Here is a 14,560-nt window from a genome sequence, read left to right as displayed (position 1 = left end):
TGTGTTAAATGCGTTCACATTGTAAAGTAAAATGTAGTGCCACTGTCAGTACCCGGTGGTTGGGGGTGAGTTTGTAGTGACGGAGCCTAACAACCGTCTAGTAGTCGCCATCTTGACTATGTAGCAGAAGGGAAGGGACTAACTTGATATACTGAGAGAAGAGGGTTCCATGATATAGAGCAGTTATTCTCAAACTGTGGTATGTGTACCACTAGCGGACTCCATCTAGTAAATATTCAAACACAGTGTCACTGTTCAAACTGTGTGTAATGTTACAGTGGCCAAACATATCAAGTATACTTGTTAAATAAAACATAGTCCTTGTTTTTAATGAATACTTAAGCCACTACTGTATTTTAATGTTGGTCATTATGGTGGTACTTGGAGAGCCAAGTGTTTTCTGAGGTGGTCTTTGGTGAACAAAGTTTAAGAACCAAAGATATAGGCGATATACGTGATATACAGAAATTATATCGTAATAATGCATGTTGATGACACATTCTAGCTTTGTCCTGCAAATTTGACAGCAAGAGAGCTGCCGCCCAATGTAACGTCCCACCATAGTGCAAAGACGCATCTAATACTACGTTGGCACTGCAGGCCAAAGTGGCCCAAATCTGGCTTTTTTTAAATTTAGATTTTTTTCCAGCTGGCTGTTTACACTGCAAGTAAAATGTGATCTTTATCAGACTCCAGTATAAACGCACACAGACCCCAATGTGTCCCCACTGTGGCCTCAACGTCACTTGCATGTCCATCCATTTTCTAGCGCTTGTCCCTTTTGGGGTCGTGGGGGGTGCTGGAGCCTATCTCAGCTGCATTCGGGCGGAAGGCGGGGTACACCCTGGACAAGTCGCCATCTCAACACAGGGCCAATACAGATAGACAGACAACATTCACATTCACACACTAGGACCAATTTAGTGTTGCCAATCAACCTATCCCCAGGTGCATGTTTTTGGATGCACTTGCATGTGCAGTTTGATATTGTGAAAACAGTTAACCAGATTCTGTAAATGGACAAGAAAGTCGCTACTACCACTACAACATAAAATAAAAGGTGCCACACCTTAAAAATGTGTGTTTTTTTTATATGAAAATAAATTAAAGTATATAATGTATGAATGGACATACAGTATATAGTGTAATATATTTGGGAGGGTTCTGATCTTTTTATGGCTGTTAAGAAGAGGCAACATGAGCATCAGCATGGGTCCACGTTAGCTTTATTTTTAAACTCACTTATGTAAACAACTTACGTATGTAACATGTAAGCAAATACACCACAGTGTACACGTAATTTTTGGTCTTTCAACAATCGCTACTTCTTTGGAATCAAAATATACTGTATAATGCATATTACATTAGTCTATTATTTGCGCACTATTGACTAGAGATGCACCGAAAATTTGACCGCCGGAAAAAAGACTTTGCTCAATAAACTGGATGTTGTGATGAAGTATCAACTTCCGCTAGCGGGCTGCGTCTTACAATGAATTGATTAACGTGGACCCCGACTTAAACCAGTTGAGAAACTTATTCGGGTGTTACCATTTAGTGGTCAATTATAAGGAATATGTACTGTACTGTGCAATCTACCAATAAACGTTTCAATCAATCAATCAATCCCCATGCACACGATTGATGTTGCTCACTCAAAACTGAAGAAAAAGATGCATTCGGGTCGCATTGCCGTTTAAACTGAAGTCACATTTGAAAAGATACGATTCCAAATCAGATTCGTAGAAACCACCTGATGACCCTGTTTACACTGCACACCAAATCTGATTGTTTTGCCCTCAAGTGACACAGATCTGATTTTTTGAGCCAGTCTTAACGCTCCAAAGTGCTTCAAATCTAATCTTTTCGCATCAGATTCAGGCCACATGAGGAGGTAATCCAAATCCGATTGGAATCTGATCTTTTCAAATGTGTCTGAATGCAATGCGAGCCAAATGCGACGTGTATGTGACTTTTTCGTCAGCTTTGGGCGAGCTACGTCATTCGTGTGAATGGTAAATGGATTATACTTGTATAGCGCTTTTCTACCTTCAAGGTACTCAAAGCGCTCTGACACTATTTCCACATTTACCCATTGACACACACATTCACACACTGATGGCGGGAGCTGCCGTGCACGGCGCTAACCACGACCCATTAGGAGCAAGGGTGAAGTGTCTTGCTTAAGGACACAACGGACGTGACTAGGTTGATAGAAGCTGGGTATCAAACCAGGAACCCTCAGGTTGCTAGCACGGCCACTCTCCGAACTGCGCCACGCCGTGTGCATCCGGTTTCAGTGAGCAAAGTCTATTTTCGATGGCCAAATTTATAGTGTATAATAGTGCGCAAATAATAGGCTACATGTAATATGTGAATATATATTTTGATTCCAAAAAAATTGCGATTGTTGAAGGACCGGAATTGATGCTGTGGCATATTTGCTTTCATGTGAGTTAAAAATAATTATCACGTAGATTTACTTAATAGCCATAAAAAGATTACAAGCCTCCCAAATATATTACACTTTGTACATCCATTCATACAGTGTATTACTTTCATTTGTTTTTATGTAAAAAAAAACCCATTAATTTTTAAGATGTGGTGACCATATCTATGGTGGCGACTTTTATTTTATTTTGTAGTAGTAGTAGCGACTTCATTGTTGATTTACGGAATTCGTTCAACTTCCTTCACGTTGAGGCCACATTCGGGCCACATTGGGCACTTTGTGCGTTTACACTTGAGTCTGATAAAGATCACATTTTACTTGCAGTGTAAACAGTTAGCTGGAAAAAAATCTAATTTTGAAATAATCCGACTTGGGCCACTTCGACCTGCAGTGTAAACGTAGGCATAGTGGCCTAAATCTGGTGTGAAAAGATCATATTTGAAGCACTTTGAAGCGTTAAGACTGGCAAAAAAAATCTGATCTGACTCAGTTGAGGGCAAAAAATTCAGATTTGTAAACGGGGGCTAAGCCAGCAATCATTTCCTCCATGGCGGCAAATGAACTGTTTCTTACACATATTATTATCACTGCAAGATGAGGAATCGCTAAAGATGCTACACTACACACTGTGGGAGGACACATTAAGCCATTCTGATTGGTAAGCTCTGGAATGAAAACAAAGGTGGGCAGATCGATAGATATATATCGACAGTAATGATACCAAGTAAAGTGCCGGTATATGGTCAATATTTCAGTAATTAGATCAAGATTTTTTTATCACAACAGTTGTTTTTGTTTTTGTTTACAAGTGATTGGACACAGGAACAATTTAAAGGGGAACTGCGCTATTTAAAAAGCTTGCTTATCATTCACAATCCTTATGTAAGACAAGAACACATATGTCTTACTTCATTTAGTGTATTCTAACTTGTACTATAATATACGGTAAGCAAGAAGCTAATACAGTGCTTCTTAATTACTTTTTTGTCATGCCCCTCCTTGAGGACATCATTTTTATCATGCCCACCAGATTGAAATACGATTGAAAACCTGATATGTATTTATTTATTCGTACAAACCACTACAGCACCAACACATGCCACCTAACTAAAGCGTATTATTTTCTGACGCACCCCGCCCAGACATCTTATCATGCCTGCCCACTATATGAGAAGTATTGGTCTATGATTACAACACTTTAAAGGTGCTGCAGTCTGGCTGGAGGCTTGTGTATCATTCAAGAATGATAAAAGACTCTCAGACTTGCCCTGAAACCTGACCGGGCCCCCGACCCCCCGGGGGCCCCTCCCCAATATTTGAGAAGCACTGAGCTATTTGGAGTAATCTATTTCACCTATTAAACACTAAAAAAAAACGCCAAGAATACTCCATTTACATGTCGTAATCTGCATATAAACCAAGTTTTAGCAACATTGTTATTATAAGCGCTAACGCTTTTAGTGGTGCCGTGATCACAGAGCCCCAACTAGCTTATGCAGCTGTTGATATACTGAGTCGAGTTGCTGAAAATTAATTCAAGATTATAAATTATGCCTCTCACTAGTAAAGTAGAAGGTTGTGACCATACATTGGGAAGTTGATCAACTTTGACATTCGATTTAGACACTGAAATGACAGGAAAGACACAAAAAAACGCTTGTTTGCGACCACATTTTTTATTTATTTTTCCTGCGTATAGGTAATGATTATTTTTTTTATCCAAACGGTAAGATATAAACATCCCATCAGTCGGCATCCTAGTGAGTGCAGATATTGTACAGTAAGTAACTGATTGTTTTATTATGTTTATAGAGTAGTTTGTATTTCTTGTTTAGCACTTAGCAATGCTGCTGCACAATGCTTAATGTTTCCCCAAAGCTGGATCTGTTTAGCACGCAGCTTCTAAAACGTTCCAAAGTAGCCGTCGTTGGCTCTCATGGAGTCTGCCATGATTAGTTGAGTTGTTGTAAGAAACAATTAGCTTTGTGATGCGTCTGTACAATTTATGCGCCACTGCATGCTTAAAATGACCAAAATATGTAAATATACATGTTATTATTAAAGTGCCTGTCACTACATTACTTATATACTTACAGTATGTATTTCCAACATTAATTGAGGTTTTTGGATGAGCGGAATAGAGCCAATCCCATTTGCTTGTTTTTAGCTGACTTTTGCTAGCGTTAGAAGTTAGAATGCATAAAAAAATAAACATATATGTGCACCTGTTTGACACAAGGCATGGCTATTTAACTATATAATGAAGAGGGCTGCAGTTTCAAGAGCCCAAGGGCTCAGGGGCCGGACATCAAAATGTGGATGAATCGTAAGAAAGGGCTTCCGCAGGTTATATTTCTTTGAGGCTGTGTTTACTTAATTGCGAAGTGAACACCTCGGCTTTCACACTGCACAGTTAAAAAAAATAAAAAATTATTCTACCCTCGCTACTCGCTTCCAGCGTGTGCAGCTAGTTAACAGTATGAAGAAAAATAAGCTCTAGTTTTTGTTGAAGATTGATGTTCCTTTTTCTGAAAAGTTTTCTTTTTTCAGTTTAATTTCTTTACACTTCTTCCTTCATTTAGATTTGTAAGACGGAAAATATAAACATAAAATAAACATAAAAGTATAACGTCCATTGTGTAGTTTACATAAATAAAATAGAATGTTTAGTGTTAATATATTCACACAATAAACTACACATGTTTACACGTTTAGAAATTATACAACCTTCACACACCAAACATTGCATAGGACTTATCACTATTAGCGTTGTCGCCCTCTAGTAGTTAATTTTAGCATTACATATATCAAACAAGATTTGATCATTACTCTCAGTTAAAAAACAACACGGCCACAAATACAAAATACATCACAAAGTCAGCAATTTCAATACAAAACAAACTAAATATCTTTATGCACAAATTATATCTACTTACAAATGTTTGACCAGGTTTTGTGATTAAACTTACACGCTGGGATTTCTACCATTGTTGCTTGTCTGGATCAAAGTGTCCGTCGCTTCAAACTCAAGCACTTGCTCGGTATAGAACATTCATACTTTGTTGTCCAGTCATTGTTAAAAGTCAGATTTTTGCAATTTATTGTAATTTTTTTTCCAGGGTTGAGTGAGTGGTCTTCTTCTACTCACCCCACTGCTGCTTCATTGTGACACATATGCCTCGCTGTTGCCCACTTCAGGTTGGTGGGAGTACTGCATACGTGATCAGCCTTAGTTTTAATGGTTTCATCAAGCCTATTTGGGTGAGGTTTGGCGGGCCAAATGAAAAGCTTTGGCGGGCCGGACGTGGCCCGCTAGCTGCCAGTTGTATAAGCATAACATAAGGATTGTGAATGATATGCAAAATTCCCGAAAAATTGCAGTTCCTCTTAACGGCGAAAATCAAAGGATGTAAATCAAAACCAGTATTAGGAAACTATTTGTAGATTGAGTGGCAACACTAAATTGGCCCTAGTATGTAAATGTGAGTGTGAGTGTTGTCTGTCTATCTGTGTTGGCCCTGCGATGAGGTGGCGAATTGTCCAGGCCGGTGTACCCCGCCTTCCTCCCGAATGTACCTCGGATAGGCTCCTGCGCCCCCAAGACCTCGAAAGACACAAGCGGTAGAAAATGGATGGATGGATGGATTGAGTATTGAATTGATATCCTGTGTTTTTTGTCTGATTGGAATTGTGATCAAAAATCGAATCATTCAATTAATCCTGCCAATTTTAGATATCATTATTGGTTTGACCAATACTGCTCCTGTAACTACATGATATTGGATCGATTCTTATATTTATAGTATCACCCAAAATTAATGTAAAGTAGCTAAACAACAGAACAATATGTGCTTAGTACACGTTGAAAGAAGTAAAACCATGTTAACCATGTGGAACACTTTCCCTTGTGGATCAATAAAGTGTGTCTAAGTCTAAGTTACTGCAACCTGATATTATTAGTAAATTAGCAAGTAGATTAATAATAGTTTTGAGAAAATAATACAACTGAAAATGGCGCAATATGTTACCGCATATGTCTGCAGCTAAATTAGGAGCCTTTGTTACCCTTTTAAAATGTTTCGATTATCATTTATATAACAAATAAATATCGTATTTGGTTTATATAATATATATATATAATATATAGTAATAATATATATGACAAAATATATTTTAGACCAGGGGTCCCCAAACTTTTTGACTCGGGGGCCGCATTGGGTTAAAACAATTTGGCAGGGGGCCGGGCTGTATATATATATATATATACTGTATATATATATTGTGTATATATATATACTTTATATATATATATATTGTGTGTATATATATATATATATATATATATATATATATATATATATATATATATATATATATATATACTTTATATATATATATTGTGTATATATATATATATATATATATATATATATATATATATATATATATATATATATATATATATATATATATATATATATTGTGTGTGTATATATATATATATATATATATATATATATATATATATATATATATATATATATATATATATATATATATATATATTCCTCACACACTAATTGACTGACAGAGTGCGCACTTGATGTCATGTTATCGATGGAAAAATGCATTTTTAGACAATATGATTTGCCTGAGCGGCGAGGAGACACCGAGAGTAACACGCGTTAGAAAATGGGTCAGAAAGGACAGATTTAAAATTAATAATAATTAGAAAAAATAAATAAAAATGTTAAACTTGGGACTTCCCTCGGGCCGGATTTTGGACGCTGGCGGGCCGGATGCGGCCTGCGGGCCATAGTTTGGGGACCAATGTTTTAGACCATATCGCCCATCCCTATGAGAGAATAATGATCGTCATTTTTCAGAAAGTGCACAATCTGTAATAGATTGGGGTCAGCACACACTGCCTTAGGTACCAAGTAAGTACACAGTGTACATACTGGAGTATAGTAATCTATGTGTACGGAATTAAGGAAGTAAGTATGGAAGTGCATGATTACAGTAGAGCCAACATGAGGCTAATATATCTTTTTTGTTTTTCCATGCAGCATTCCATCTCTGTCCTTTGACCTGGCAAACGACTCACTCATGACTCGTTCACGATGACTCTTTTGTGGAGTCGCACATTTCGGTCAAAGCTGGCATTTTCCCCCAACAAAAGGCAGACGTCCGCCTTCTGCTGAAGATGTTTTTATGAACACTTTTCGTTTATTTTCTTCAAATCGCAAAATCCGTTCCTACTTTTTTTATACTTGACTTCCCACTGCCTATTCCTCACCATCACGTCCGCTAAGGTCGGTCCTCGCCGACATGTGGTCGACCTTTCTGGTGACTGACGAGGAGGGCCGTGGCGTGGGACCTGCTGCCGCCGGCACTGCTGCGCCAGCAGGCGCGGCCCAAAGCATGGGGGGCCTGGCCGGCCTCATGAGTGGACGCAGCACGTTCGGAGGCAACAAGCGGCGCAGGACGGGACATGTCATGACGGAGGCCCAGGAAGGAAAGGTTAGCCGCTTCCATTAGCATTATCATCATGTCTTAGCATAACTGTTGTTGCTGTACACAGATCAAGCTGGCCTTCTTCGTGGCCATTGTGGGCGTGGTTTTGACGGTCCTGGGGGTGTGCACAGAGTTTTGGGTAGAGCTGGCACCTTCAAAGAGATTCTACAACAACCAGGTAGGACACGTACACTCACCTGCTAGTGCCTGTCACGTGACTTCCTGTGTGGCAGACATGTCCGGCGGTCCACTTGGGCCTGTGGAAGGGATGCACCAAGACGCTGTGGGTGGCCGACATCGACCCTGCCAGAGAGAGCTGCGGACCCGCTGAGCTGCCTGGAGGTGAACTACCCAACCTTTGACCTGCAGTAAAAAACAAATAGATGCAAATCACATGGTCCAGAACTATTTGGATTATTGCGCCTCGCTCTCGTCCTTCCTGCAGAATCCAACTGCACCTACTTCAAGTTCTTCACTACAGGGGAGAACACCGTCGTGTTCAACAAGACGACACACAAGAGTGAGTCAGCTCATACTTGGCTGCGTCGCCTCACACCGCCCACGCTTTTTTTTTTTTTTTTTTTGGTGCTAAACCCCTCGCTCCCGTGGCCTCGCTGACTAGTCCGCCCACGACGTTGTGCTCCAGTGTTTCACCGCGGCCGTGCAGCCGCATGATGCAAACATCACATGGCCATTTTGCCACTTGAGCTAGCAGAAGACATTTGCGCTTGAAGTATATTTATTGACTTTATCACAGACTAGTGAAACACATAGAAGACATTTTTTTTCTAGTATATTACTACAGAAATGAACCAAATAACATATATTCATTCCAAGAAATTAAAACAGTAAACATATTGAGTAGCTTGTTTTAATTTAGACATCACGTTAGCCTTTCCATAGCTTATCTTAAGCGATATTGTCCTAGCCTGTTTTGAATGAATTAACTAAAAAAATACAGTAAAACATGTTGAATTGTGATATCTGACACCCTACCAAAAAATAGAATAGTTAAAATTACCTTTAATGGCAAGAAATAGGATTAGAAATGAGCTATTTTATCCACGGTGGCACAGGGGTTAGTGCATGTGCCTCACGATACGAAGGTCCTGAGTAGTCCTGAGTTCAATCCCGGGCTCGGGATCTTTCTGTGTGGAGTTTGCATGTTCTCCCCGTGACTGCGTGGGTTCCCTCCGGGTACTCCGGCTTCCTCCCACCGCCAAAAACATGCACCTGGGGATAGGTTGATTGGCAACACTAAATTGGCCCTAGTGTGTGAATGTGAGTGTGAATGTTGTCTGTCTATCTGTGTTGGCCCTGTGATGAGGTGGCGACTTGTCCAGAGTGTACACCGCCTTCCACCCGAATGCAGCTGAGATAGGCACCCCCCGCGACCCCAAAAGGGTCAAGCAGTAGAAAATGGATAGATGGATGGATCCAAGTTTACCTGACGGCAGCGGCCATTTTAGGGAAGCCATATCCTGGGATCGACTGTCACATGACAGTCACATGACTGTCACATGACTGTCACATGACAGTCACACGACTGTCACATGACAACCACTCCACAATGTTTCCTGTATGCCACCTAGTTGAGTTTGAGTCGAGTTTGTGTTTATTTCGAACATGATACATCGCAATTTCCAGTTCCTCTATTCAACATGTTCGAAAAGGAGTAGGAAGAAGCAGAGCTTATTTAATCCTACCCCTTTTTCTTTACATAGTAGTTGCTAAAACTTTTGTTCACTTCCTGTTCTGAATTCATTCACAGTAGGTTTACAGTCAAAAACAAAGCTCTTTAGGACAACCATCCATTTTCTACCGCTTGTCCCTTTTGGGGTCGCGGGGGGTGCTGGAGCCTATCTCAGCTGCATTCGGGTGGAAGGCGGGGTACACCCTGGACAAGTCGCCACCTCATCACAGGGCCAACACAGATAGACAGACAACATTCACACTCACATTCACACACTAGGGCCAATGTAGTGTTGCCAATCAACCTATCCCCAGGTGCACGTTTTTGGAGGTGGGAGGAAGCCGGAGTACCCGGAGGGAACCCATGCATCACAGTGAAAACATGCAAACTCCACACAGAAAGATCCCGAGGCCGGTATTGAACTCAGGACTACTCAGGACCTTCGTATTGTGAGGCACATGCACTAACCCCTGTTCCACCGTGCTGCCCCAAGCTAAACATATAGTGTCCATAATTGAACAATATTGCAATCTAAAAGAACATTTGGCAATACAACCAAGTATCAAATAATTATAGAACATGCTACTTACACGTGCAGAGTCAAAGCAGAAGCGTATTAAAAAGTATCCAGTAACAGACGTGTCCGCATCATTTAACTTACTGCATCATGATCTTTGATTATTGTGGACACTGGTGTCACCAAAAATTATTTTTTCCACAATTTGATCACAGCATAAGTCTATTCCACATTCCACATTACAAAAAAATTACAAGTATGCATGATTCTTATTTCTATCGTATCGGAATAATGTAATTATTGGTCAGTACTCAAGACTCCAATATCTGGATCGTATCGGAAGTGAAAAAGTTGTATCGGGACACACCTACTTAAAATCGCTGTGTTTGGCCAGCGGCCCATCGGCACATTTTCACTTTGGCCCTTGGAGGCAAAAAGGTTTGGCACCCTTGGGTTAGAAAGAAGCCCTGCGATGAGGTGGCGACTTGTCCAGGGTGTACCCCGCCTTCCGCCCGAATGCAGCTGAGATAGGCTCCAGCACCCCCCGCGACCCAAAAGGGACAAGTGGTAGAAAATGGATGGATGGATGGGTTAGAAAGAACACATGTCCAGCCATTTGTTTTACGATGTCCTAAGTCAGGCCACCTGAGGGCGCTCTTTTTTTAAATTTTTTTATTGGTTAAGCGACACAGTAAGACTTTTTCAACCCTCTTCAATTCTTGTGCCTTTTCCAAATGACTTTCTTCCGCTCCCCATGCAGATTTGAATGTGGCGGCGGCCATGTTGTCCCTCTTCAGCTTGGTGCTGATGGTGATGGGCGCCATCTGCATCAGCACGGCGCTAAGCAAGGATATCGTCTTCTTCCTCAAGCCTGCCTCCGTCTGCTTCATCCTGTCAGGTACCGTCCAAAAGAGTTGAGTTGAGTTGAGTCTGTGTTTATTTGGAACATGCACGCATACAACATGATACATCGCAATTTCCAGTTTCTCTATTCAACATGTTCGAAAAGGAGTAGGAAGAAGCAGAGCTTATTTAATCCTACCCCTTTTCCTTTACATAGTAGTTGATAAAACTTTTGTTCACTTCCTGTTCTCAATTTATTCACAATATACTCCATAAGTAACAACATTAAAAATAAATAAATAAATAATAATTAGTGAAGTAAGTTTTATTTCATATGGTGAGATAAATAAGGTTATCTAGAAAATGAATGGATGGATGAAATAAATTCAGAATGTTTATCATGGTTCTTCTTCGTTGTACTTTGTAAACACTTTAAGTTTGAAGAGTTTCTTAAAGTGGATTTTATTAGTACATTGTAGTGTTGTCCCGATACCAATATTTTGGTACCGGTACCAAAATTATTTCGATACTGTTCGATACTTTTCGATACTTTTCTAAATAAAGGGGACCACACAAAATTGCATTATTGGCTTTATTTTAATAAAAAATTTTAAGGTACATTAAACATATGTTTCTTATTGCAAGTTTGTCCTTAAATAAAATAGTAAACATATATGATAAATTGTCTTTTATTAGTAAGTAAGTAAACAAAGGCTCCTAATTTAGCTGCTGGCATATGCAGTAACATATTGCGTCATTTCCCCTTCTATTATTTTGTCAAAATGAATAAGGACAAGTGGTAGAAAATGAATTATTAATATACTTGTTCATTTACTGTTAATATCTGCTAACTTTCTCTTTTAACAGAAGTGTAGATCACTTCTGTTAAAATGTAATAATCATTTATTCTTCTGCTGTTTGATACTTTACATTAGTTTTGGATGATACAACACATTTGGGTATCAATCTGATACCAAGTCGTTACAGGATCATACATTGGTCATATTCAAAGTCCTCATGTGTCCAGGGACATATTTCCTGAGTTTATAAACATAATATAAATTTAAAAAAAACGAAAGAAGATGTTGTCATGCCAAAAACTATCGACGTAATCATAGTAGTATCGACTAGATACGTTCCTGTACTTGGTATCATTACAGTGGATGTTAGGTGTAGATCCACCAATGGCGTTTGTTTACATTTAGTTTTTAAGCCAAAATGCGTCCATTCTCCCTTTTCTGTCTACACACATTGTCTGTTTGTAAGTATTCCGTGATTGTGCGCTGCCGAACATGCTCGTCTGCTCGTAAAGCAGCAATGAGACGACGTGACGACGACGGAGTGCGGGGGCGTGGGGGACCGGTACTTTTCAGAGGCGTTATAGTACCGAATATGATTCATTAGTATCACGGTACTATACTAATACCGGTATACCGTACAACCCTAGTACATTGTTTGATTTCTTTGCTTAATCCATTCCATAGTTTAATTCCACATACTAATATACTGAAGGTCTTAAGTGCTGTACGTGCGTACAAATGTTTTAAATTACATTTTTCTAGAAGATTACATTTCTCCTCTTTTGTTGTATATTCTTGGGTAGCACATTATAGTTTGCTTTGTGCATAATTTTAGCTGTTTGCAAATTCACTATGTGGTGGAATTTCAGTATTTTCGATTGAGTCCAAAGAGTCCAGCTCACAGGAAGTACTCAGGACAGACATCCTGTCTTCTCGTCCTCAGGTGTCCTGGTCCTCCTGTCCCTGTTGGTCTTCCAACAGGCGGTGTGGGCGCTCCTGGCTAGCGACCACTCTATCCCCCTCCATCACCAGTTCTCTTGGTCCGTGTCCTGCCTGGGCTGCGCGGGGGCCATCCTCATCGTGGGCGGGGTGCTCTTCCTGCTCCTGGCGCTGCCTTACAGCCCCTGGCAGAGGTGCCTCCCTCACAGCAACAGCAGCAGCTAGTGGCCCGGAGGCCGTATTGCACTTTGTGTCAGCGTGGGCTGGGGGGAGGGGCTATGGAGGCACTTTCGGAAAGACGTTTGGCTAAAGGTGTTTACTTTACTACAATGTAAACATCCAATATGGAGTCTTAATGCTCAGATGGGATCCACAGACAATCCTGCCTCATTTAAACGATTCATTCTCTCTCAACTACAATTGTCTCCGGCCTGCAAGCTAATATTGTTTGGCTTGCTATGACAGCGTTGTCCATTATTGAAAAAATTCAATAAAGCATGCGGCGGCCATTTTGATATTTGACATTTTCAGGAAACCAACCAAGCTGCAAGCTGATAAGTTAAAGTTAAAGTTAAAGTACCAATGATTGTCACACACACACTAGGTGTGGCGAAATTATTCTCTGCATTTGACCCATCACCCTTGATCATCCCCTGGGAGGTGAGAGGAGCAGTGGGCAGCAGCGGTGGCCGCGCCCAGGAAGTGAAATGCATCTAAAGCTTTGTATTATAAGTGATGACCCTTTTCTCCCTATATTTAACATTTGTGCTCGTTTTCATCCCTTTTTTGTTTGCATCTTACAAATATTCAAACTTAGTTTTTTCTGAAATTCAATTTGAAAATGTATCTTATTTCTTTAATATTTTAACTTAATTTTTTCATCTTTATTCCTTTTTTCCACCAAAACGGCAACTTTTTGTTTGTTTGTTTGTTCCTCATATTATTCTTACCTGAAAAGAAAAGCAAACAACGAACAAATTAATTACATTTAGTTCCCTTATGATATAACTATATTATTGTAAAATCAAGTTTAAAAAAAAAAAAAGCTCATAAGATTACAACTTTTTTTCTCTTGATATTATGATTAAACAGTGTTTCTCACAGTACAGCAATCCAGTGGTGGGTTGTCGGGGAGAAGAGGGGCTTGGGGGGACTTATAATAATAAGGACTTATATTTATATAATATATTTATATATATATATACATATTAACATATTTATATTAATATATTATTTATATATATATATTATATATATAACATATTTATATTAATATATTAATTATATATATATAATATATTTACAAATATATATAATAAGGACTTATAATAATAATATAGTAATAATTTGCATACGTTGCAATGACGCATTTGCAAAGTGAGTACGAAAAATTATAATCAAAACCAATGTTTAAAACTACAAACTGACATTTTGTCGCTTCTTTTTGTTGATTCTTATGCCACAAATAAATAATTGTATAAAAAATATTTATCGTCCTAATATTTCCACTTCAGTCTCATAAAATTATGACTTTTTTCTCTTAATATCATCCCGGAAGCATCTAAAAATAAAAACTTATTTTTCTTTTAATATTTCAACTTTATGCTTTTAAAAGTATTTCCCCCAACCTATTTCTACTTTATTATTGCAAAATTAAGATTTTTTTCTGTTTAAGTATTTGTTTTAATCTCTTAATAGTATCTCTTTATTCTAACAATATTCAGACTGTATTCTAATAAAATCACTGCTCTTTTCTCCAGTCTTCATTTTAGATTTTTTTTTTTTTAAATTTGGTTTAG

The 14,560-nt window shown here is 39.0% G+C and overlaps 1 protein-coding gene across 3 annotated transcripts in view; it reads left to right on the top strand.

The window, feature by feature from the left end:
• LOC133655117 (voltage-dependent calcium channel gamma-6 subunit-like) overlaps positions 1-13,234 on the top strand; it is a 15,751-nt gene extending 2,517 nt beyond the window's left edge. Inside the window, exons 3-9 of one of the 3 annotated variants that reach the window (XM_062055033.1) lie at positions 5,572-5,650; positions 7,522-7,975; positions 8,037-8,147; positions 8,203-8,311; positions 8,415-8,489; positions 10,940-11,077; positions 12,766-13,234. In XM_062055033.1, coding sequence (XP_061911017.1) covers positions 7,784-7,975; positions 8,037-8,147; positions 8,203-8,311; positions 8,415-8,489; positions 10,940-11,077; positions 12,766-12,986 — 846 coding nt within the window. In that variant the 5' untranslated portion in view covers positions 5,572-5,650; positions 7,522-7,783 and the 3' untranslated portion in view covers positions 12,987-13,234. Of the gene's footprint in view, positions 1-5,571; positions 5,651-6,019; positions 6,074-7,521; positions 7,976-8,036; positions 8,148-8,202; positions 8,312-8,414; positions 8,490-10,939; positions 11,078-12,765 lie in introns of those variants that run through there. The other 2 variants (XM_062055035.1, XM_062055034.1) reach the window with 2 other exon arrangements.
• Positions 13,235-14,560: the final 1,326 nt, after the last annotated feature.

This window comes from Entelurus aequoreus, linkage group LG08 (assembly GCF_033978785.1).
Source record: "Entelurus aequoreus isolate RoL-2023_Sb linkage group LG08, RoL_Eaeq_v1.1, whole genome shotgun sequence".
NCBI lineage: Eukaryota > Metazoa > Chordata > Actinopteri > Syngnathiformes > Syngnathidae > Entelurus > Entelurus aequoreus.
This window is presented reverse-complemented; position numbering and strand designations above follow the sequence as displayed.